The 27255-nt window shown below is 36.9% G+C and overlaps 1 protein-coding gene across 1 annotated transcript in view; it reads left to right on the top strand.

Annotated features, from left to right (window-relative positions):
- ST18 (suppression of tumorigenicity 18, zinc finger) overlaps positions 1-27255 on the top strand; it is a 171504-nt gene that overhangs the window by 83307 nt on the left and 60942 nt on the right. The window contains exons 3-5 of the mRNA XM_009889179.1: positions 14569-14675; positions 21327-21381; positions 23262-23292. Of these exons, the coding sequence (XP_009887481.1) occupies positions 14569-14675; positions 21327-21381; positions 23262-23292 (193 nt within the window). The remainder of the gene's footprint in view (positions 1-14568; positions 14676-21326; positions 21382-23261; positions 23293-27255) is intronic.

Here is a 27255-nt window from a genome sequence, read left to right as displayed (position 1 = left end):
GAAACTCAGGAAATAAGTCTCCCTTCCCCCTGTTCATATACTTACTTAAGCTGCCAGTCTTTTGTTTGGACATGGTGAATTTTACTCACCAGACTTTTTTTTGGAGTAAATACACAAAATAAAGAAAACAAGACATTTTTTTTTTCCTTTTTTTTAACTATTTTTCACTGAGTGCATGTGAAAAAGCCCTGCTTGGCACTCACAAATCAAGCAAATTATTGTGTCAATAATTCTTTGCCTAAACACTCACCTTACACACTGAAAAAGGGGCATGTTTGTGGCAGGCAATGTAGGAACAATAACATTTTCATTTTTGAAAATCTGGCTCTTGTTGTTGGCTTCCAAAGGCCAGCAAAAGATGCTAGAAGGAATTTGGCTTTTAATTTCTTTAATTTTATTGTTTAAAACTTGGCTCTGAACAGAAGACATCAAATAGAACAGGGCATGTGGCATTATCTATGGTTAAAACAAACCAAAAAAAGAATTAAATGCTGAGCAACTGTCATTGGTGACATCAGGTTTCTCAAGTTCATAATAAACCAAGGAAGAAACACAGATAAGTTTAAATAGAGAACTTACACTTAAGAAAACAACTGTATTCAGTATCAGACAATAATATTTCAAGCTGAGATACACTTCCTGTTTATCAGACATCAATTCATGTGATGCTTTTACTTATCAAGAAAACTTTTATTCCTTCATAAAATATTGTCCAATCCAAATATCAAAACGACTGTATTTCAGTTTATATCAACTGTTAAGAGTTGTTTCCCTCTCTTGTGCTTAGAACTTGATTTTCTTCATTCTTCTACAACTAGATAAAGAAATATTTGCCGTATCATGCTAATCTTTTTCTTTCTCTGCCTCTTGACACTGGATTCTCCTGTCCCTCTGAAGCCACACTGCTCATATCAAAGCTGTGGCTAACTTTCCTTTGATTTACACTATCCATTAGTGCTCTCTTTTATTTGTTCAGCAGCTTCATTTTGTTTGCCAGTTCTTTCCTACAAGGACTGGCACTGCCTTCATTCCTGAAGGATGCTTCCCTACTTTATTTCTCTTGCTTTTTCACCCTGTTTTAAAATACAGCTCAGAGCCACATAGTGTCCATGTTATTTAGGCTGTAAGATGCTTCTGAGTGATTGCCGTAGGTTCCTCATTTAGGAATCCTCTGGTGAAGTGTCTGTGTGCGCAGTGGAAGTGTCTAGACCTGAGCCAGTCATCCACATTCCCTTTAGGGTCAGCAGAAAGAAAGAGACGTTTCTTGGATGCAATTCATTTCACCCTGAAGTAGATGTATCAAATTAGTAAGATGTATCACACATCTACGCAGCAGCAGAAATGCCTGCAGGTTGCCTACAGGCTACCCAGAGCCTATGGGATGCCGGCGGTTACTACCTCAGAAATATATATCTGCATTTCAGCCATGTAAAGTCTTTCCTGTCCAGCCTACAAACTGGACTTGGTTTCTTCTTATAGCTTGTCTCCACATAAACTTACTATTTCTCCCAATTTCATACAAGACAAGATATGAATAATATGATAAGCCTTAGACAAAAACTTTCCTGTTGGATATACACAGCATTGATGAAATTCGATGTGTGCTCAGATATTAATAGAGAGCAGAATAGCAAAACTGAATATTGCTGTGCAGATCAGAGGACTGAATTTTGCCCCCAAAAAGTGTTACTTGCAAAAGGGAAAGGGGAAATTGCCTGCTTTGTTCTTAGAAGTCATTATGTTTCCCTTCAGAAAAGGGTTTCTTTTCTCAAAACTAATTCTTAAAAAATAAGCAGAAATAAGCTGTAAAGATGCAACAATATCCATTCATTTGAAAATACACTAGAGATTTCTACATTAAACCAGTGAGATATTTTAAACACTGCTGATAGAAGAATTTCCAGACTCGGCTCCACATTTTCTTTCTTCCATTGATCACTACTCAGACTCTGTAGGCACTTTTAGGGGTACCTCTGTGATTTCTCTCTCTCCTCAGGCTTTCAAGACTCTGTTTCTCAAGCTTCAAGGTAATAGAAGGATAGATTAGATGACGGGTTTGCTCTATTTCTGTGGGAGGTTATAGTGATTCAATGTTTCTCATGCTATCAAAAAATACATGCAAGCTTTCAGTTCAAAATTTCGGTTACTGTGCATACTTTGCATAGATTTCAAGTATTTTTTTTTCCGTGTTTGAAGAGATTTGATAACAGAAATTTTGATTTTTAGAGAATTATTTATCATACTCACAGCTTTAGCTCATAGGTGTGTGTTTTTTCAAACAAATCTTAATCTTTTAAAGCTCCAGGGTCAGGTTCTCAAAGTTTCTTCAGATCAAGGCAAAGTGCTTAAACTGTATTTCTAAGTGGGCAACTCAGAATTCCTTTGGGCATCAGAGCGGGATGGAGCACCGCTAATCTGTGCTAACCCTTAGGTAGTGGATGGTCCCTATGGAACAGCATATGGATATACTAATCCTATACTACCCTAATCTATACCATGGGAGGCACGGGTTGGCCTTGGAAGCATAGCTACGTCTCTGACAGTCCTTTGCCTTTTCAGAGGATAGCCACAGTAGTAAACTCGGCTGTAAGATTATGCTCAGCCTGATCTAATTTTGTAACAGTGAGTTTTACAAAGGGTTAGTAACTATGTGTCTCCAGTAGCACTTCCACAGATGAGATTCCAAGTCAATGAAAATCATGCCCAAAACTGTGAGCATGCAAAGTTCATTATCGTATAAATTGACACCAGTTCAATAAATATAACCCTTGAGACTGATTTAACATTTATCCTGAAAAGCTTAACCTGCTCACATGTAATATTGTCGGAGTTTTCTTCCCCACAACCAACATTTTAGTGGCTGTCATTAAAAAGTGTCTTCTTAAATATCCCCAACACATTTTGAATAGAATGAGAGAATAAATAGCCCAATGTTATTTATAGCAACAACATTAGTAATGCCACTTATTTTTATTGTTATTAATGTGAACAATGTGCTACTATTTTGTGATCACAGGGCAATATTGCAGAAGTGCAAGTTGCTTCCCATCAATGAGTGCCAGGTTTCAAAAAGCAAATTCAACGTTGTGGATACCCTTCAGGTCATATAGCTTGCTTCCCTGTTTATTTGTGGGGTTTTGGTATTTATTCATAGTTGCAAGATGATCCCTGTCTTTTAAATTTAGAAGTTGCATGGCTATTTTGATGGTATTTTGAAAGTAATGAAGTTTTTAAGTAGGCACAGTATAGAAGATATGATTTTTGGCCCTGAAGTTTTCAGAGATACCATTTGGTATGTCTGATCCCTCTTGAACCTCCAAGAAGGATCCCCACAGTAGGACTATCATTGACCCAATAGGGTATTTAGAGAAGCTGTCTTCAAGCATCCCAGCTCTTTCGGTGTACAGCATGAAGTCTGCTTCTAATAGAGAGCTGGTAAGCCCTGTGTCCTGGTTTGAGGCCTAAACCCCAACACCCTGTTACTGACAGACTTCCAGTTAGGTGGACTGCATCCCAGGAAAGTGGGAAACTCAGTCCAAGGGTTAGGTTTTCCTCTTCATCAAATGGAGAGGACACATTGCTGGTTTTCTTGCCTGTGGATGAGGAAAGCATCTTGAGAACTCAGGAAAATACAAACCTGTAGTATGTGAAGACCTTCTAGTAGAAGGAGAATGCCTGTGCTATCCCTGAGAAATATTTTTTTTAACATTAAGAGGGAGTGTGGGAAGAAGGAACAATCTCTTGAGCAGAGGGAGAATCTGAGACAAAATGGGCATTACATAATAACAGTTTTGCCTGGCCTGACCTGAGTGATCAGAGGTTTCTGTGAATCATTTAGCCCAGCTAATGTACCTTCAGGAAATTCACTTTCACATAAAATTCTGAAACCAAGCAGGAGAATTGCTTCTAATAGAGCAATAAATAAATATCTGCCTTTTAAAAGACCATAACCACATAGCTGACATTTTGTCATTGCTCAGAGTGTCCAAGGTTGTCAATAGAGCTTGCACAACTTAAGGTGCCAGAGAGAAGGAGGTGGTTCATTGCAGTAATGTTCAAAGGAGAAGTTCATTTCCCAGATGACTGTTCAAGTGATCTCTTGAAATCACATGGTGCTTTTGGCTTGATATTTTCAAAAGCAAATTTATCATATTCTGAGCTGCCAGTCCTGCAAGATTAACCTGGACCTGGAAAGCTTAAGTTTCTTCCTTCGTCATCGTATTCAGAAGACCATATTTGTGCTTAGATTTGTCAAGTACCATTATACCATGTGACAGCTAGCAAGGAATTCAACCTCAAATAATGTCTTCATGAGCAGGCCTGGTGCAGATACAACTGCAAGTAGTTGAGCTTATTCTCACATAACGTAGTCTGTGGTGTCCCTATGGTGTATGGTGAAAATTTACTTTCTCTACTAACACCTACAGGTCTTGCCCCAAGGAAACCTGCTCAGATCAGGGCAACCTCCATACAGACAATTTTAGCATAGGAACATGTTTTGAAGACAGTGCTTAGGGTCCTGCCTTCAGTTATATGAAAAGCAAACATTTTCTGATTGTTGACCCAAAGAGGACTTGAGCTTGGGAAGCTCTTTCCCAATGCCCATCTTTAGCCACAGTCTTCGTAACCTCCCATGAGAAAGCTGGAATTACTGTTAGTGACTAACCGTAGGTGCTCACTGCTGCTGTGGAGGAGCCTGTGCCCTTACTTTCTTGACAATAAAAAGAAGTTAGATGTTAAGTCACCTCCTTGTTATTAAAGTTAGCCTTTCTAAATACCCCCCGAGTTTTATACAGTCCTTAAAGAGAAAGTATAAAAGTGGTATATAAGGATCACTCTTGATCTTACACAGCTATAAAGAATACATCCTGTTCACCCCAGCTAGAAAATGATGTGTTCTGTTTACTTGCTATCGAATTGCCTTCTAGAATTATGTAAAAACATTAGCAGGTTACTGAAAGCCTTAAATCATTGTCTCATATGTGTTTGCCATCAAAATAATGCAAACTCTTTAAGTACATTAATTTTTGTACTATTATCTGTTCTACTGCTTAAAAAAATATTTTGTAAAGAAGTTTTCTAGTTCATAGACTAGCAAACTATAAATAAACATTCTCACCCAACAATCAGGTAAGACAAGCTAGATCGGTACACAGATCTAATCTTCCTTATATAAACTATTATGCAATATTACAGAAGATGAATTTTTATTAGTTTTCGTGTCCTTAGGTTTCTAGTCTTGTTGATTAATTCAGTAACCTTGAGAACACAGTGTTGGCCTGAAAAATACAGTTGTTTCCATGAAAAGAGACAAGGGAATGGAAGTTTTACGTATTTATTTTTTTAAACTGCTTTGCAAATTCTTTGCACAACAAACCTCACCAATATGTAAACAGGGCTCTAGCTACTGTGTTTGTCCACAGCTAGAGCTACAGATGAACACAGTGTAGTTGTGTGATGACAGGAACAGCTGACTCATTAGTAGAGAGCAGTGAAAGGTAATTAACCCTGGGAAAAGTACAGCTGCCATGCGAGCTGTTCCTTTCTGTAGGATCTGATTAGAAATTAGTGTTAAACCACTGATTCTTTAAAAAAATGTCATTGATAATTCACTTTCTCTCTCAGGTGTGGCCCCTAAAAGGGGCCTAGGACAGAACTAGTGTACAAAAGGTCTTCTATTTAAAAAGGCCTTTTTTGAGAGAAGTACACACCTGTTTGGCTGCTTCTGGACTTTTCTTAACCATGAATATCGTCCCAGCTTTGAATGTTGTGAGGATACCCTCCAAGTCTATGGGCAGCGCAGCGAATGCATTGTCAAAATGATTTAAGGTAGAACATTGTTGGTTGCCATAACGGCGCCTTTAGTGAGGCTGATTATTTAAAAGTCACAGCTACTACTTTGTGTATCAGGACATAGTTCTGATGCAGAATGATGCAAAACCCTTCAAAAGAAAACAAAAATCTGTCTCCTGGGGTAGGTGAGCACAGCATATTAAAGAAAGGATTACTCCCTGAGCACGAACGCCACCCCCCAGCCCACCCCTTTTTCTGCACACATCTTGGCGTTTGAGGTGCCAACAGAAAAGGCAGAACCCATGATTTAATGTGACACCCAAGCAACAAGCCAGCCTAGTACATATATATTTGAACACCTGATACAGGCCTACTTAACAAGAATGATGTAACTATCAACTAAAATAGCAAAATTTCATTAATGTGATACTGGAATTTCTAAACTGCTATTTATTATTTACAGCTGTCATATCCAAAATAGTTTTTAATCATCTTAATTTCTAAGATCTTCTGGCCAGAACTGTATCTTTGTATACCTGAGTGGTTAATCCTGAGTGTATGTGACTGCTTCCACATGCAAATAGCATGTATTACTGAGGTCCACGAGAGTGTTCTGGTTGTTTTCAGTGGAGCCAGGCTCACACTAGGGAGCCTGAAGGGAAACTGTGTTTAAAGTGATAAAGTTTGTAAGATATCTCTCCATAAGAAGATTTTTTTTCATCATGCTCAAGTCAAATTTACTGTGATAGGACGGATAATGAATCAGTGTTATTTACCAATATAAAAAAAATATTACAAAGATATATTTCTGTAGTGTTATTTTTAATTCAGTAGTATTTAGTGGTACAATGGGCCATTTTCTTACCACCCACCTAATATGTTCACATTGAAAGAAACTTTCTCTTTCAGTTTCTTTTAAATTAAATGCAGTACTCGCTGTGTACAGTATTTGAACTTAATGTTACCACAAATATATATATATGAATTCAAGTTTATACATATATATATATATTTTGATATAGGTACACACACCTTATTGGCATTTTCAACATTGAGCGCAAAAATATTCAAAGCAAAATGGTTAATTTCCTAGGAGAATGTTTCTCTTTATAGGAAAGCAAGTGGAACAGATTTTTAAGATAAAGACCTGACGTGCCAAGAGTGCAGTTACCTCTGGATTGCTTAATATGTTAAGAGAGAAGAGAACAGAAATGCGTTTTAAATTATTTCACCATTCATCATGCATTAGTTAGTACCTATTCTTCTCAGAATTGTCCTTTTTTATTTGTTCATTTTTTCTTAGTATAAAAGCTTGAAGAGAAAGAGGAAACATTTTTTTCTTGGAAATCCCAAGTAGTAGCACACTCTTGAAGTATCGGGTTGAGTTTCAGAGGAAGTGAAAGCATGAGCAGGCTATTAAATTGATGAACGCAGGAGGATGAAAATAATACTAACTACCTTAAAGCATGGTTAGAAATGCACAAAAGCACTTCACAGCACTCTAGGTCGTTATCCTCATTTAGCTGAAAGGTGAAGAGACTTGCTGAAGGTCACAGAATAGATCAGTGGCAGAGGCAGGAAGAGAGTTCCAGAATCCCATTTTTTCCTTTTATTTGCTCTATCGTGGTGCCTTCTCTTTATGCCTATGACAGAAGACAGGAGTCATTTTAGGAAATAACCTTTGCCCCACTCTAGAATCATAAAAGGCCCCATCCCTGGTGCCACTGCCGCTTAGCACAACTTTGAACAGACTGAATACCCTTCTCCGTGCTCCACACACCTGATCCAAACATTTGCTAAGTGAAACCTTTTCAGACAGGAAGTCTGCCCCAGTGATCATTTTAAATGCACATTTTATTAGTCAATATTTTCCTTACTTCGAGTTTCAAGGTATCTTTTTTTTTCTTGGTTTATTTTTCCCTGTCCTCTTCAGCATGTTCCCCGGAACTTCAGGGCAGTGCAGCAGTGCAAGCAAGCCCCATTATCTTTAGCAGTTAGGGTCATTACAAGTCTTTTAGATGGTGGCAGACTGTACTTCACATGGCACTCTTGAAGTTAATGAACATATGTGATTTGCATGTTGAGGGAAGGCACACTTCTTCCCTTTGTGTGACTTTCCCTTTCTTGGGACATGCCTGTCATACTTAATGAAGAGAGCTTGTTCTTCAAAAAGGGGAGGGTGAATGCACAGGGTATCAGAATGGTAGTTATATTTCTTTCTATAAAAATAGTTTGTATTTTTAGTTCATTGTTCCTTTTGACTCCATGTCAGAGAATGTTCAATGAGCTAATTAGCCATGGGTTTTGTCCAGCATAAGAATTGCGGTGTCCTAATTCTGGCTATTAAATCAGCCCCAAAACATTTGGCTGGAACAGTCAGAAATCACAGGGACGGCGTACAGTAACCTAGATTAAGCCTGTAAGTATTTGAGAAGTGACCACTTTTACCAATTCTAATCAGCTCCAGCACTTCTGCAGAAGTTCAATGCAACCACAACAGCACCCCCATAAAATTGTCCTTCAAACCCATTGATTTCTAACCAGCTTGCTGTAAACCATGTAACAGCACAAGGACTGTAAAAGTGGTGGCTAAACACCAGGCGTATGGCAATACCAGCACCGGACCAGAATCTTCCTGATGTTGAAGAAGGCTGCAATAAAATACCACCATTCATTGCACTGCTCTTAGTTATACTGATCTTCATGCTCAGATGTCTCCCACTGGCCTCAATCCTGTGACTAATGAGCACCCCTTCTGCATGGAGAGCATGGTCGTCTTCTGCTGAAGTCAGTATGGGTCCCCCCACACAAAGTACCTCACAACAGAGATGACTCCATGCAGGAAAAGTCATCCAGGCTGAAAAAGAGTAAACATGTTTCAAAAGAAAACAAACCCTGTGTTCCAGAGTCAATGACGCATGCTCTTTGAACTTTCTTTTTAAATTGCTCTGAAATCATAAGGTTGTTATGGTGTGGTTTTACTCTAAATAATGCATATCATTGTAGCACAAGCCTTGAAGTTAAGTGGCTACTTTAATGAAACATAGTTACCATAGTTACCGCAGGAGAACAGAGAATAACTTTTAGCTCTTTTGAGGCTATGAATTAGTTTAAAAAGAGGAAAAGGAATAAACAAGCATGCAGAAGTTTATTATTCAGCGTTTCATGCCTGATCAACTCAAAAAAAAGAAAAAACTCCCTAGACTAGGGCATTAACATTTTCCTGCTGAAATCTATAATTGCCCATCAACAAACACAAAATCACATTTCAGCTCTTCAGCATGTCTGTTTCCATGTGGTTTTTTTTCCTGAGTCAGAGAAGAAACAGATTTTTCCAAAGTTCTGCTTTCAGCATTTTGTTAATAACTGACATTTTACAGCATCTTGGTTGCTAAAAAAATAACGTCCTAAAGGCAATAATACGTTGCTATACACAACTCATGAAATCTATGGTCTAGCTCTATAATCCATTATAAACACTATCTTAAGGCTGATGAGAGGGAAATGAGAATTTATCATAGTGAAGGTGTCTTCTAGGACCAGCTTCATTGTTTTTCAGTTTCGCGTTGAGATGTGCTCTATCCCTGAAGTGTTAATGGAGGTCACCGCTGTTGCTCTCCTTTACTGTGTCAAAGCAAAGGAGTTCCTACATAGTTGACTATTGAGAAACAAAATGATGTTCTTTCCAGTATATCACCTTCAGCTTATGAGCCTCTAGAGCAGCGGTGATTAACAGGACTTTTACAAAGTTTCTGTGTAGTTACAAGGACAGCTTCAATCTTCTGTCATTTTTTTGCATTAGCTATGATTATGCTTTTACCACCAAAATGCATTTATTTTAAAGGTAACAATACAGACTCAGAGAATAGCTTATGTTTCATCTATATTTATCAGCACTCACTGTACATTTGTGTCTTCATTACCAGGAAATATTAAGGGACATTGTGCCATCTATTCCTGTTTACAGTTTATTATGCAGAGATAGGAAACACTTAGCATGTAAAATGAATGTAGAAATTATTCCTGGATAGAAACACGGACATTTCCCACTCGTTGGCTCTTTCTCCTCCATCACCGGATCAGAGTGTAATTGTCAGTAATCAGGCCTGCTTGCTGCTGATAAAACCACTCTGAATGCTAGCAGCCTTCTTTGTGTGATGACTCAATTATTCCAGAAGTGCCTCATCAAATCTGCCCCATCAGCTGGGCTAATAAATAAGGAGAAGAAACTGGCCCCCCAAAGCAAATTATAAATCCATTTGCATTAACCATTTCGCTGGTCCATGATCTAGGCAGAAATAAGCATGGCAGATTGTGTTAAGCTTATTTGAATATGTTTATAATGTTTACAGCATGCAACCTTTTTTTTTTTTTTTTTACAAGGTGTTGGAATTATCGGTCATGAATAGCATCTAAATGCAGCTATGTTAATTACAGCAAAGCCTCAGGCATCTTTGAGGGATAGTTTGTTGCTTAAATCAGGTGAAAGTTAAACCCTTCTGCTAGGCAAAATATGATCTTGCACATGGCATTGGTACTACTTTTGTGTTTAAAAGAGAAGATGAGTGCAAGGGTTGTGTTTTCACAGGTACTGGAAGGACAACTGCCTGTGTTACAAGGCTGTAATGTAACCTCCTGTGATCTCAGGGTAGAACTAAGTAAGATAAAGTTTAGGCTTGTATTTGGGAAAGAAAATGACATAGTTGAAGCAGCAAGAATTCTGTTTCATGTGTACTCTGCACTTCGTAAAACAAGTACAAAGAGGAGTACTTCCTTTCTGAAGCTCAAACTATATAAAAATGATGTTTCCAGACAGAATCCTTCAGATTTCCAAGACTGTCCATGTATATTGCAGTGAGGATGTTAAAGTAAAGCATGGGAAGGCCAAATGAAATTAATTTGTTTACTCATGTGCTGAACATTACACATGCACTTAAGGGTCTCACTGAGGTGACCGATAAATTTGTGCAGAGCTTCATGTGTAAAGTTATGTACTTCAGCCTGTCCAGGATAAATATCTGGCTGCAGTCCAGAGGTCAATATATCTTCACTCATTTGAAATGTCGTCTTTTGCTTTCCCCTTTTTTTTTTTTTTCCTCAAATACTAAATATGTTGGGTCATTTTATCTGGAGAAAGAGAAATCATCACTGTAGAAACACGAAAAATGTTCAGGGATCATAATCACATCAGATTTTGTTTCCTTAGCTGTTATTGCCATTCTGAGTTAATAAATCACAAACTGTTGTGATCGTTCATTTTCATATTTGCAATATATCAACTAGTGATGTGGTAAATGAGAGAAAATAAAATTCATGTGTTGGAAGTGATATCTATTATGCTTAGAGTAAGTTCTTAGGGGTCTTTTACAGAAGTAGTACAGCCTTGTGTACTGCAATTCTGACAGAGAAAACAACCTCAGACTTCTGGTGGGACAAATTTTACCTGTAGAATATGTCTTTTCTCATTATTAAATCCCGAAGAACTCTCTAGTAATCTGACCTGAATGACTGGACTTTTACCCATAGACAATGGGTCAACAAGAACGGTTACATGAAGGGATTTGTCACACACATCTGATGTTGAGGATCGGGGCCCAAACAGTGATTCATGTCAGTATCCCGGTATGACTCGTGGATCTCAGTGGGGTGGCACCTTAGAGTCAGTACAAAATCATGTTGCACTGGAAATGGCTATAAACCAAAGAATGAATTCAAAGGTTCCAGGTGACTTCACTCAACCATTACATTGACAAATCAAGCAACTCATTTATTCCATCTTTGTGGGTTTATAAAGTTTATTATTCTAGTTGAATTGAGGTGAGGGTTGAAAAGCGTGGAGGTTTTCTTTGTAAGCAGGCAAACTTCAAGTTCAGGATTAAAAAATTCTGTTTGGACATATAGGGACTTGAAGTGTATGCATAACTTGCTGTCTGTAAATCCTTTTGAATTTCTCACTAAAACGGACAAATGAGTTAATGCAAGCTATGAATAGAGTGGGCCAAATGAAGATAGGTGTGAATGATCCCACCAAAGAACCTTGGCTGACAAATAATGTTAGTTCTGCCTGATTTCCATCAACAACAATTTTATCGTCAAGGTTGTCTATTGGCGACCTAGATGGATGTTCTTTATGGTCTCTTGAGGCTGAGATCTTATTTTTTCCAGTCGGCATTGCCGCCTTTTATCTGCACTTCTTGCAATGCCTCAAAATTTGGCCTGTGATTAATTTTATACTTCATAAATATATTAAATAACGTGTTTCTCAGTAACATTAACAATAAGATCTTGATGTAACTGTGAAATCAGCACTAACTCTTGTTTGCTACCTGAAGTATCAGATCCCAGCACTTACATTTGAAATGTAAGTTGCCTCTTGGAGTGTGGAGAGGGGTGACGCATAGCTTATATTCCATTAGGGGTATGTCACATCCCATGACACAGCATAATCCTACACACCCTGTTTATAACATGACAGATGTATGACATTGTATTAGACTTTTTATGAAACAGCCAATCTTCAAATGTGGGTACTCACCCACGAATCAGCTGCATGGCAGCCAGCACTCTGCTGTGTGAAAGAAGTAGAAAATGGCACATTTAAACTTACTAACCAGCAACTTCTGTTGTAATTAAATGGAGAAGAGGGATTGGGGTTTTGTGCTTTATATAAAGTCTTGCTTTTGTCCTAGTATAACACTCTTGCTTTACAAAGATAGCTGATGGTGTGGTACGCAAGGCAGATGGGAATAAAATAGCAAATGGCACCGCCGCATGTAGTTTTCCAGTACAATTTAAAAACCACCGCCCCAGCCCTGCCCCAGCCCCGACCCTTTTTATTAAAAGGAGAATTTTCAATGTATTAGCTTATTATGTAAAGTTAAATGTGAAAAGTTTTGTATATTTTCCTGTCCTTTGTGCACTTTTCCAAGTGGATCTCAGCTGTGCTGTCTTAACTCTCGGTCCCTTAGGATGAGAGAGACAGCAGATGGGGTTAGGGCAGAGGGCTGATGCTTCTGACAGCAAACGGCCTGGTTGTTGAGTGGAAGCTGTGAGCGTCAGGAAGCTCCTTTTCCCCAGAGAACCAACTAACCACTGAAGAAAGTTGAAAATGAGCCCTTTGAGAAACGCTATTAAAAGTAGTAAAAAATTGCAATTGTGCAGATGATGTGCTGCTGTGTGGTTATTCGGATGCTAATGAGTTTGACATTAGGGAACTCGAAGGGTTTACAGCTACTCCCTTATGTGATTTAGTTCTTTATTGGCAATCTTTGAGAAAATAAATGAAAAATATATTGCTAATAAATACATAACATGATAGGATTTTAGACAAAAAGCCATGAAGTTTTAGGCTTTAGAAAGAGCTTTGTTCACCATTGTAGCTATTCTCAGAGATCTTTTGTTTTAGGTTAGTGTGTTTTGAACAAAGAGGAAAAGGCAGGTAGAAAGCTTGAAGACTCCTTTTGTATTTTTTCATGGATGTTGAAATAGAATAATGGGGAAAAAGGCCTTTGAGGATAAACAACATCTTTTTCCAGTAACATATTGGATAGAAAACTGCTTAAAAAATCTTTTTGGTATTGGCCTGTTTTGCTCTGTGTTTTCTCCCTTCTTTATCATTGCATCTGGTGTCTGTTTTGCTACTTGAAAAAAAGCTTATTTATTTTAATTAAAAGTTATTGATGGGATGCAACTAATATTCTATCTATGGGGACTCAAGCAGAAATTACTCACTCAGTAAACTTTAGCTTCCCTGAGAATCTGTTTAGAGTGAGCCTGTCCATTTTCAGAAATGTAGCATTACAAATTTTACTGACCAAACTTCATCGGATATCATTAAATGAGTAGTTGAAGTTTCACCTTCAAGTTCCAAAAGTTTATCTGCAAACTTTGTTATAATTGGAATATGTTGAATGAATAGATCTTTTTTTTACTACATGAACTGGATACAATTTGAAAAGGACCTCTGAAGTTGCAAGTGATAGTAAAATTTTTATATTGGGGTCACTAGTGGCAGGAGTGATGCTAAATAAAGCCTGCCCATAATAACTGCTCACAGTCAGATTTTCCCAGGTTGCAAGTGCCTATAACTTTAAGTGTTCGAAGGATTCAGGTATTTATTATTTCTGAATACAAGACCCTCAGTATTGTACACTCAGATAAACACTTCTGCAGCTCTTCTTCCCTCGCTGTTACTACCGCAGGAGTTTCCTCACAGAAAGGAATAAAAATTGAGCATGGAGAAATGTCAAGGATTTCCTTCACTTTGCTTATGGTGAGAACACTATCAGTCTGCCAAACTTTAAACTCTGATATTCAAAATCAGGAACAAATAAAACTGGGAGGTTTTCTGCTATTGTTAAAATATTTTAGAATGCTTGTCTTTTATTGCACATCATGTACTGAACCATTCAACTCAGTCAAAGGCATTCTGATGCAGTAAAAATATTTGACTAAGCATCTCTACATATAGAAACTGTGGCTTTTTGTCTGTGCAAGAAGAAAAACTTTTCTAAGAGCAAGTCTATTCCATAAGATATCGGAAAGGTCATTAACAATATAAAGAAAGTACCATAACAAAAGAAAAAATGGTATTCTTTCTGCCTTTTAGAAGCATCATTGATGCCTCTATACTACATCTTTGAAAAAAACGCACAAGAAAAAAATGCATCTGGATTATTTGCCCATTTTAATTTAAAAAGTGTCCTGTTTCATCTACATTTTATTTAGTATAGCTGGGTTTTGGTTTTCTTTTGTTGTTTTTGGTCTTTTTTACAGAGAATGAATTTCAGGATTATCTGTTAAATCGGGCAAGGCATCTTGGGCTGAGTGAAGAATTTGGTCCTTTGGAATCTGCACATATTTTCACCCGGAAACACACAAAGGTGGGACAATTTATTTACAAAAATGAATTTGAGTCAAAATATATCTCTATATTAGTACTAGAATACTACGTGGTATCATGCGTAGCGTCTCATGCACTATGACTATTTTTCTCGCACAGCATCTGCTGTTTTAAAAACAGCAGTCTTCAACAGTCAGGTATAACAATACTGAACTATTGAAAAAGATATAAATTTTTGTAAACACCTAGAAATTCTAGGTTGTAAGTTTCAGAACTACACTCTGTTAGCATTACATAATGACAGGAACACATCTTTGAATCGATATGACTCCAGGAGTGAGAACATAGTTCATAATGCACTGCTTAAATTTAATCTGAGGGGGATAGATTATTTGTGATTTTTTTTATAACGCTTATTGTGGCTTTTTATCTACACATCAGTTGGGTGGGATAAAAACTTTGGTGTATTTGTAAAAAATCTCAAGGGGTCCAAGCATTCTTTTCTTTTTGAATATTGACACTTTCTTTCTCCTAAAAAATTATATTTAGTACATAGTAGCCCAGGAAATAGTGACAAGATATTGAACTACGTAAAAAATAAAAATCCAAGGAAAAAAGCCTTAAGAAAATAGGATCACGCATCAGCTTGTGTTAAGCTGCATTTCAGCATGGTAGAATATATAATTTTTCTCAAAATTTAAAAAGCTAGCAGTTACCCCTTAATTTCATAAAGCTGTGCCTCTGCCCTCTGAAGCCTTGGTAAAGCAGACTAATAGAAATACTTGGCACACGTTGGTTACCTAAGGGAATAATAGAACTATTTGCTGTAGTCGTTTGGCAAAAGGACATAAACATATGGCTTTGGTTTATATTCAGCACTGCCAGTTGTGCAAAGTTGCATGGATGAAGTATACAACAGCAGTGACAACTCAGAAATCAGAAGTGAGAATCAGAATAAATTATCCTCATTACAAAGCTATTCAAGCTTGACTCTGATTTAAGGTTTATTTTGTCGCTGCATATTTTCAAGTAGTGACTTCAATATAAAAAACATCTACTTCTCAAAAATATTTATACCATTCAACCACGCTATAAAATGCCAAATTGTTGATGATTTATATGTGTTGTAAACATGTTCTAAAGTTTGCATGCAGTAGATGTACTTACTTATTTTCATTCCTGAGGAATGAATATGTCTGAACCAGTTATTTCCATGTTATTCAACTTTTTCCCAGAGAAATCAGGAATAGAATTATGTAAACTAAAGTAAATGTTTCAAAAATAAAATGAGATGACTCCTTCGTTAAGAATAAACAAAATCACAAAACAAGGCATATTGTCAGTAAAAGTCTTTAAAAACACCTACTTTGTAAATATTTTTTCTCCTTCCTGGCCATGAACATTTTGTTAAGAAGAAGAAAAAGAAGAAACAGAAGAAGAAGAAGAGGAAGAAGAAGAAGAAGAAACTTTAACCACAGTACAAGAAATGTTCTTAAAAATTTTGTCTGTTTTTTTACTGCCGGTAATCAGAATAGACAAGCTTTATCTAGAAGTTGCTGTATGTCTACTCTGCATTTCCTTTTTGACCTGTAGTTCTCATTGTGAGTCTGCCATTAATTCTTTATATTAAAAAAAGCTATTGTAGAATGTCAGAAACATGCACTCAGCAGAAATATCTACAGAGACAGCCAAACAGTGTTCTTTATTTCTGGACAGGGTGCAGGAAATCTTCTTGCTTTCAGATTTATTTAAAAAAATCATTTTCTTTCTGACAATATTTCCTTTTAACGTGTTAGATTCTTAAATGAGTTATTGAAAAGAAACATTAAAACATGAGTACCAAAAACACTGAAAAGCTTGCTCTGAGGGCATTATTCATTGTAGGGAGAGGCACACGCAGCGTCAAGTCACTTTGGGGCACAGTACAGCACAGACGTGTCTGTAGCACTTAGGAGAGTCGGACTTCGACTTTGAAGTTTGTGGCTTGTGTTTGAGACTTGGGGGTGGATTTGTCTGCCTTAAAGGTCATCGAGGTTTTTTTCTTTTCCTGGATAAGTTCATAAGTCTGGTGACAGATGTAGCTGTTACCTCTATACAAACTTGAACAGTTTATATACTAAAAATAGTAGAGAAAAGCTATTCTTTTTTCAAACATCTCAAAATCAGTTAAAGTTTGTCTTAGGGAAATTGCCAAATTTCATTTCAGAATGTAACTTTTAGTTGGAAAATCACAACAAAATGTCAATTTTTATAAACTTTACCTCTAGATAAACTGGTGATTTCTTTTCTTCTAGCTAGTTATGCAAAAGGAAGCAGACTGACACTCTAGCAGTGTGAAATACACTCCAGGAAAGTCATGCTTGTACAAAGAATACAGCAGAAATTAGAAACTGTACGGCTCTTACATTAACTCCTTCCAGGAGCTGGATTTCACTCTTACCTATCTCAGCAGCACTGGCTTCCCCAAGTCATAGTTTGTTTCACAGCAGTGTGCTGTAAAACTATCTTACCAAGATAGTAATATGAATTCAGTTTCTGAAATTCAGTATTAAAAATGTGCAAATAAACTGAAATAGTTGTTATTATTATTACTGTTATTATTATCATTTTTTGCACATGCCCTATTTTCAGCTGTTACTCATATTCTTGGATCCCATTACAATATCAGTACATGCACATGTGCACGGATAGACTCCAGGCACGCAAAAACCCAAACTCGGAGCCAAATCCTGATTCTCTCGCTCAGGGAAGTATTTCCAGGTGCTGCTCTTGAGTCCGCTGACTGCAGTGGAATGGTACAAACAGAAGAAGTAACACTTGGTTTCTGCAGCCAGGAACCCTGAAATTGTTTGTTCAGAAAGTATGGTTGCTGCTATTCCACAGGTAAATTCATCTGGAGAAACACAAATACCCTGCGGCAGTCACAGAGCAAGTTACTCCAGTTTCAGCCAAGCAGAATTTGTGGTATCATCGGTGACTCCAGTCAGTTTTCTGGGATCTAGTTATTGACTTACCCTGAAGTGTCAACCGATATTGAAGGAAAGGTGAAGGGAGGATCAAATTGGAATTCACAAAGTTGGACAGAAAGCATTCATAAACGTAGGGAGATTTGTTGGAACATGCTTTCAGAAAATAATTCAACATCAACACCCTCAGTAAATTTCCATATCACAGGAATAGGGTGTAACTGAAGCAATTCTAAGGCAAGCATCTATTTCTTAGCCTGCTTGCCTAATGATTTGGGACTGCATAGCTGCTATCCCTCTGTTGCTGTGTTTCTGACTGTGTATCTCCCACTAATTTCTTCTGAGTCCATTAGCTAGTTTCAACTAATTTTGAAAAGAAACTGTTTAGATGGATTTTTAACTCATCAAATCAGAGAATCTAAGTATGTGACACAAAGATAAACTGGAATTAATTCCACTATTCACTTGTTATTTCTGTGAAGCTTGCCCTTAAAAAAATATGGGACTGCAATTCCCAATAAAATTTTCCTGGCAAGCACTTAGATATTAACCTTATGGTTGTGATGCTAAAAAAATTAATAGTAAGACATCGTGTGAGGATTTTGCACAGACATGACCACTCCATTTATCCCTTACGACTCCTTGTCTCAAAACAAAATACATACTGGAGGGAGGGCTGATCATCCTCAGCTTTGGGAGCATGAAGCACTTTCCAGAATCCCTCCAACCTTTACAGTACATAGCAGTAATAACATATGTCTCTCAAATTAACACCTTGACAACAATTACCTCTGAAAGCTTTGGATGGAATTTCTCACTTAGAGTTTAATTCTTTTGATGTTCCATGGGTGATTTAAAAGTTTGAATACTTCTTGCTGACCATCTGTGGCTGTAATTTCATGAAAAACAATCGATGTGTAGCTAAAAATAAGAAGTGAGAAACTTTGTTTACTTTTTTTCTGTATTAGGCAGTCTCTGAAAGAACTACCAAAACCCAAAGATATTACATTTAAATTTTGAGCAAGAGAGGTCTTTTTGCTGACACACTTAGAAGATTTCTCAGTTTTATTGTTACTTTTGTATAATTTTCAAGTTAATGCAAGGGACTTTTTGTAACTTAAGGTGTTTTTTATGCAACACAGACGTGATGATTAATTTAATATGTGGTATGCGCCACATATTATAGTTCTATAAATTTTAGATTTGAGTTGATTAAACATCTCTCATAGTTTCAAGTTATTCCAAGGTAAGAAAATCAATAGAAAAATCACCTGCATTGATTTTATTGTTGCTTTTCACTCATTGTGCAGTTTTTAAATATTCATCACAATGCAACGTGCTATTTAGACCAAAGTAACTGCTGTTCAGTAGAAGCAGTGGACACTTTTTGTTTCATAATTAAAAGAGCAGCACTGTGATTGGTGTGGTATTTATTATGAAATGATGACAAAGGAGTACCAGTGGTTTTAATAGTTTTAGCTTACAGGAGCTGTTGTTAATTTTGTCTGTAGAGTTGCAGGTGAAATAATGCACAGTGGATAAATAGTCTATATTGGTTTAACTGAACATAATATATAGTGTGTTCTGGAGTTGTTTGTCTCAATAGACTATAGTAATCAAAAGTAATGAACCTATTATGTGCAGGACCTTGGAGAGCATAGAATGGCAGTAAAAGTGTGGCACATAAAAGGTTTATTAAAGGAAATTAAAGTCCATCATTGCCACACCTGCTCCCCTATTATAAGTCTATGGCAGGTCAGTGCCTTCAATCACAACTCAGCATCAGAGAACAGAGCCATGTTTCCCATTACCATTGCAGTCACATTGCAAAACCTCATTCTCCAGGTTTTAAGGATAGTAACAAGTAAAGGTTGCCATCAGCCCCACTACGTAAACACAAGCCACTTATGTTGCTTCCCTGCTAATAATCAACATCAGATGTAAATTTAAACAGAGAAAATATATCATTGTCTGTCTTTGAGATGTATTTTGATCAATTTATACTTTCATTTCAGATATCACTATCCTGTGTTCTAGAATTAGACTTCTTCAAGTACACGAGTACCCTTTTCAAATGCTTGTGTTCTCTCCTGCAAATAGGTATTTTGATTCCAGCAGCTGTATACAATGTGTAACCATATATAACAAGAAACAGACAAAACCCCAGGAAATTATTTTCTCCCCTAGAAAGGCTGACTTTACTCTTTTTCTTTCTCAGGTCAATTTTGTCATATTCTGCAATATTCTTTCAGATAAGAACTTCAAAACGTTTCAGTTATCTGAGTCATATAAAGCTAAAAATAAAGCATCCTCAGATATTCAAACTCTATAAATGGAAGAAGGCACAAACAGAGCTTCTTGCATCTTCCTTCAGTGGGGCAAATCAGTTTTGCTTATCCTCAGAAAGGAAGAGTGAAATAATAGACAGGATCTTCTGTTGACATTGCTTTTTATCTTGCGACCTTTTGCAGGGAAAGATGCCAGGCATAAGCAACTTCTGGTATCCCAGAATGCCTCTACCTATTGCCCAACAGAGTTATACAAATCCAATGCTGGTGTCTGCATTTATTCCTGCATATTGATCTGCAGAAGCACATGGGAGTTGCTTCATCTACAGTATGTTTGATCATCACCATTTCACCAACAGGGAAACTGAGATTCAAAGCAAAGATGGATAGTAAGATACTGCCACAGACTGAAGAACTCCAGAGTTCCTGATATTTTGCCTAGACAAAAATTCCTTGTCTCTCCCTTACATAAAAATTAAGAGTTACTTTTCAAAAGAAGAGGAGTTTTCCTCCCTAGACATGGCCAAAATTACACTGTTGTACAATCTGCTGCATGTCACTGCAGCTCTTCACATGAGAACATGAAATCTTAATCCATTTGACTTTCAAGGGTTTGTAATAAGATCCACGGGTTGAAAACCTGCCCCTACAATTATGGGTCTGGGCCAGATCCAAGACTAGTAGGTGCATATTTCCAGTGCTGTTTTAGATGTAGCCAAAAGTGTCATGAGGCCAGCTGGTCTTGAAAGGTCTCTCTTATTTCAGTTTGGAATCTTAAAGCAACATCTGACTTTCTGGGGTGTTGGCTTTTTTGCTTGGTTGGGTTTTTTTATGTGAAACACAAACCTGGACACTACATTCTCCCAAATCAAATCTGCAACTGTCTCTTTGACCAAAACTTCTGTAAGAAGTAGCTGATAAAGTGGTGAAGTATTTCAAAGCTGTACGTGTGCAGTTATGCCCATTCAAGCAAGAGGATTTCGCTTTTTAAGGATGAAGTTGTCAGAAATGCAGGTTGCAACACATCTATTAAGATATGCTTCGGTTACAGCAATAATGCAGAGTACCTGTAGGCACTGTGACTTTCCGCGACCTTTTCTTCCAGGAGGTGTATGCTGAAAGCCGTAGTCATAGAGCACTGCTGTTTCTAACCTTATGCCTTCAGCTAACACCTGTAGACTTTGCCATTAAGCCTTACAGAGTCACTCATAACCATCACTTTATTAAACAAATCTGTATCATTAAAGGTATCTCCTAGGTATTTACTAGATATTCACAGATGGCTTTTTATCTCTTTGACAAGATTAATAAGGCATGATTATTCTTCTTTCTGTTGCTGTCTAGCCTTTGGAAATGTGGAAAAAAAAAAAAGCATTGGAGACTTTTTTTTCTCAATGGCAAAAGGAATGAATTAAAGACTTTGTGTTAATATTACAGATGGATGCAGATGGGGAAAATAAAAAGCTGCGCACACGCTCAAAAGGAATCAAGGGTGAGTTAGCAAGCACGTTGCACGACCCTGTGCCCAGCACACCATGAAATATGATAGTTCCTGTGCACAGTCCCTAATGTGCAGTAAGAGAATGTGTAGCTTCCTTAGGGCTGCTTTTTTAATCAAGGCAGGACACAGACTGCTGGCATTAAGAGTCACAATGTTATTAGCTGTGGTTTAAAGAAAAGCAGAAAAAATCTACTGTATGCTATTTTCTTTGAGCTATTTCTCAAAGAAATAAAGGTTATGCTTTTTATTATGCAAACAAAGATTTTCCATAGGGAGCAGAGCTGGACAATATTGAATGGATGCTTTCAAAGTAATGTGCAAAACTTTGTCTTAGCCAACTGAATGCTTTACTGCCTATTGCCATTAATTCTCTGTAAATTAGCTGCATAAATGCTACGCAAGTAAATTTACTTTAATCAAAAGGTGCAGGTGTATGCAGCAGAGAGCCCTGTGGTTTTTTTAAGTATTGGTGCTGGTGTTTCATTTTGCAAAGTTTGACATAGTTGTATTTCCCAGCTATTCCTCTCTTTTTGTAAGGAACAGATGGAAATGCAGTACTGAGAGATAAACAGGCCCTTAATGATCTCAACATCTGGAAAACATGATTGACTAGCAATACAGCCCTTCCAGGAAAATAACTTTTTATTTTAATTCATACCACTATTTGTGACTCTTGATAACGAGTGAAAAATGGAGATACTTAAAAATAAATGTAAAAGTTTTGCCTTCCCTGTGAATGTTTTTCCTTATGACTATTTTCAGAGGTGCAAAGCACCTATCCTTCACTCTGATTTTGCTGTGAATTGTGCACTCTCAGGGTTGTGCAAAACAGACTAATTTGATTCATTGTCACAACTCAGTAGTTCTGGATTGTTAATATTGTGCCTTCAGCTTCAAGTTGTGGTCAGAATGAAAAATTAAAGTGTGGTTTGGCTGAGTTGTCTCATTTCAAATGACCAAAGGGGTGAAAAGTGGTAGACTTCACTTAGGAAAGAACAGAGGAAGGGGGTGGGAGTGCCACAAGCTGCCTGCAGACAAGAGGATACATACAGACAAACCTTTCTAAAAAAACTACGTGTTGTCATGTGAAACGTTTGACACATCCCTCAGTAATATTCTCTGAAATTAATGCAAAATTCATATATATTTCAAACCAGAAGAGAGGGCTTGAGCAGAGTTATTGAATAGGGAAGTTATTTACACCTCAGCATTAGAGCATGTCTTCTCTGTGGTCAGGACTGTGAGTTAAAACAGTCTGTTTGGCTTAGCAGACTTTAATTTTATTTAGTAGGGGATTCATAACCTTTTTACTCAAAAAGCTAATAACACATTTTTAAAGCTCATGAATTTTCTTTCCCTGTGTTTTTATACACATGCACACACATCTATAGGGATTAATATATCAGGAACATTTTTCCAGAAGTGGGAACAACAAAAGTTGCCTGTGCAATATGAGTAATACTTAGAACCACCTGTTGGCTTTGTCAATATGCTGTATATCCTTGTGTGGGTAGGTATTTGTAAACACCAGTTTTCATCATTCCGAAATTGAATTAAAACTCAGAAAAAGCAGAGATTTGTCATTCTATTTTCAGTAAAAACAAGTGCCTTCTCTTTCATTTTCTCTTTTTTTTTTTTTATTGTTTCACTGAACATCATACTCCATGTTTTATGCATCCTAAAATAGCTGTGAGAATTATATGTTCAGTTAACGTTTGCCACTAGTAGCTACAATCCTGTGGTTAGCATGAAATAATCACCTGTGTTTTGATAGCAGCTCCTCTGTCATCACAGATAGGCAGGTGCAAGGTTGCAGAAAGCACAAGTCTCGAAGTGTAAACTAATTCATTCTTTCCTGCTTTTATTAACAGTTCAAGTGGACTCTATAGCTCAAGAACTCAGGTAAGAACTCACATTGTTTATTTTTTCAATTTTATTTTCTGATTATATTGATAAATTAATACCAATGGTATTGCTGTAAAATAGAGAATCCAGCAAATTATACACTACATAGAGATTTAGCAAAGATCTGACAAAGGGTACTTGATGTCTATTCACTTAAATATACCAAAAATAAAAGCAAAATGTTAGCAATAATTATGCCAGCATGATCAAAAGTAACGCAAAGTGGGCAGGATTCTGATATGCTGTCTTTATCTTCAGCCTGTGTCAGGGCACACAACGAAAGAGTCTAGTTTCTGAATCACCTGCAGTCTTCTTTTTCCTGTAATAAGTATTATAGTATTTTGACATCTGACCATACTAAGATATATTAAACTTTATAAGGTTTTGTTAGATGGCTTTTACAGAACTGATAGTCTCTGTATACTACTGTGAATTCTAAATGCACTAACAGCTCATTCTTCCTCAAAGACTTGTTGAGGTTCCGTATTTTAATGAAGTAGCAGACAGTACTTTTCAAATTTGCATAAAGTATTGCAGTCCATTCAAAACCATAAATTCTGCAAGGATATTTCAGATTACCAATACTCTAGTAAAATTTTAACATTACTACTTTAATCTTACTAATGTGTGCATCAACTCCTAATAAGTGGTCCAAGAGCTTAGAACAAACCCTGGAAAGACTGTTAGATTATTCAGTACAAAACCTTCAAAAAAGAACATGTACCATCAAATTGAAGTCTCTGGGACAAGTTCACTCTTCATGCCCCTCAAGGAAAACATTTACAGGTAGCTGCCAATTCCTAGCATTATTAATGAAAATTACAATGGACTACAGCTGCAATACAAATACTGAAAACATTTTTGCAAAACCCCTTAGGAGTTTTTCTTAAATTAATTTATTTTGCCTACATTCACTTTTCATCACATGCTACTGAGCTGCTTTCTTAACCACAACAGGCATCTGAAGTATGTGCTTGTTGGTTCATCCATCTAGGGAACAGAAACATCATCATGTGATTTATTTGATCAATCAAAATGCCACTGTCTCTTAAGATAGGACATGAAATACATGCAGGAAGTTATTTGCAGTGAAGACATACAATATTTTAAGGTTTTGTTTTATAATACAACTGAGGAAATTATAAGCTGCTTATAGATATTCCATGAACAGAAGTAGAGGCTACCTTTTTGGATAGATTATTTGTGGTGAGTCACTCATTCAGCTCTACTGTGAACCTCATTTTTCTGTATGGCTTCAGTTTCCTGAGATTTAGTGCTTCTCCTTTTTCCTCTGTGCATCCCTAATTTACGCACCAGAAGGATGCATTAATCCGAAGAGGCAGTCATCCAAAAATGAGGACGGTCCATGTGTTCCTAAGAGAAAAATGTTTGAAAAATAGAGAATGTGCAAGTTTCTGCAACATCAGGGAAGCTGTAATTTATGCATTATCGATTACTATAGCTTTTCCCAAGTAATTTTGGTTTTCCCCATGAAATACATGTTATCTTAGGAACTACTGTGTAACAGATTACTCTCACTGACAGAGGTGTGGACTACCTCCACAAAGAAACATACATTGGTTTAAAACAGTGAGCTAAACAGCCAACAAAGCCATTGCCCAGTCCATAACTTGGTATTTGTAATTTCTACAGTACCAAATTCCATATTGGATATCTCCACAGTCAAGTGGCTTTATCAGCATACAAGTCAGGTGATCAACTTTCATGAATCTATTTGTTTATGAAAAACTAGATGCGGAGAGACAGGGGCTGCCTTTTCGACCTGTAGCCTATCGTCTGCATTCCTATTACCCATACCCATGTTATTCTGGAAAAACTATTGAGCATTCCCCAAGAATTAAAGACTGAAATACTCTGTTGTGTTCCCTGGATACAGATATTGGAACCACTGTCTTTTCTGACCAAGGTTCTAAATGCTGTGTTGGCTGAGAAATTTAAATCCATGCTTAATTAATTTCCCCTTTTCCCCTGGCTTATCCTATCTGACAAAGCACTTTTGCACTCCTTATTGAGTTTCTGTTACAAAGTGCCTTGGGATACTTCTACATGAAAGGGACTACATAAGCTTACATGCTCATATTGTATTATTATTAGTTTCGTAACATTGATTGGTTCTAGAGCATTTGTTAGCCTTTTCTTATTCTGAAAGTTGTGCTTCACAAAAGTAAAGAATGAAATAAATTAAAAGCAAAACAAAGAGTTGTGATTACCAATTAGATGCAATAATGCATTAAAAATTCACTCTTCTAAATTTCAGGGCTTATAGTGTTGCTTAGTGGAATTCAATGTTAAAAAATCTATTGATTTCAAGAAAGCCAAGATTCCCCCCAGAAATATGGCTAACGGCTTTGCTATCATCCATCTTTTCCTGAGAAATAGGACCACCTTTCTGCATAAAAAGTATATTTTCAGAAAAACAACACCTTTGGGTCCAAGCTGGGGTTTAATTTTTTTTTTCTGTTTAGTAAAATAATTAAAAATTCTCTTGCACTGCAATGAATTCTCAGAGGATAGTACTTTTATTCCAGATACACAACTCCTGTAGAAGTGTCAAACTCGTGCTGATTTCATGTGATCATATTCCTTGAGGAAGCCCAAATTTCAATATCATATAAATAATTTTCTTTATACATGAATATTATTAATCCTGCTGTGTTATTAGTTCATATTTATGACTTTTTTTTTTTTTTACTTTATCTACTCTATGTGCTTTCGTGTTGAATCATAATATCCTAAACTTAAGAAGTCCTTCAAAACATAGTTTTTTCTCCTTCCAGTCTTAGTTATTTACTTACAAGCAACATGGTATAATTTTTCATTTAGGAATGTAGTGCTATGGTGATTTCATTGGTAGCTAAACTACCCACAGGAAAGGGTGAATCTTCTGTCACAACATAAACATAGCAAAGCACAATACGTGGTAGAAGTGAGTGCTGAAGCCAGGAGATCTCTGTCCCATACATTCAGGTTTGAATCTGATGCTTTTGGGCATAACATTTCTGTTGTATCCATCTTCTACAAGAAACAGAAAGAAGAGGTCTGCTTTTAGATGATTTAGTCATGGACCACTGAAAGAACCAGGACCTTCAGCTGTGTTTGGGATTAGAATGAAAACCAAAGGGAAGTGAGGAATACTGGTGTGATGTATTCTCATTACTGTGTTCTATTTAACAGATGGGCTACAGTACGATGAACCATCTGTAGGTTATGGAGTGGCATCTGGGTCAGACCAAGGAAGAGCAAATTGGATTGATCCAAGCATGGGATTACAAAAGCATAGATCACTTTGGCTAGGTCCATATCTGAATAGAAAGGGTTTCTTTTCTGGGTTAAATACAGGTGAAATCAAGTCTTTCTGCCTTCTGTCACTAATGATTAATGAAGACTCCATAAGGCACTAGTGTTTCAAGTCATGTAGAACAGTTCTGGTCTTCAGTGGCAATAGTTACACTTTCCCTTACTCTCTGTAGTGTCAAGTAATTTCTTCAAAAGGACCTTTTCTTCAAGAGCAAGGAGAGTCACCTTTTATCTGGAGATGTGAGACATTTTAGATATTCAGATAAGTTGAACTGTTTGGTGTGAGTGTATAGAGATACGAGCATCTTGAAGTTTTTAGCGGAGAGAGAAGTAATAGGGCAGAGCTTTCTGGATGCCTGTCTGAAAGAAAGAGTAACTGGACGCTTCACCCTTGGCTGCTGTCTTTTGATTAGGAGGGTGAGAAACCAGCAAAGCAGCCCTGTAATCATTGGTACTGAAGTATTTCAGAAGGTTTGTGTTACTAAAATGTATTCCTTAACTTTATCCAAAATGTTTAAGAGGTATGTCAGTACAAATAACAGTATTGATCATACTAAAAACATTTTGCTAACTGAAGTAGTTATTACTTATTCTACGATCCTGAATATTTTGCTGGTTTCCTCTAAATCTTGGTAGATGATA

This window comes from Charadrius vociferus, unplaced genomic scaffold (assembly GCF_000708025.1).
Source record: "Charadrius vociferus isolate BGI_N301 unplaced genomic scaffold, ASM70802v2 scaffold347, whole genome shotgun sequence".
Taxonomy (NCBI): domain Eukaryota; kingdom Metazoa; phylum Chordata; class Aves; order Charadriiformes; family Charadriidae; genus Charadrius; species Charadrius vociferus.
The sequence above is the reverse complement of the archived record's forward strand: the minus strand, read 5'-3'. Positions and strand labels throughout refer to the sequence as shown.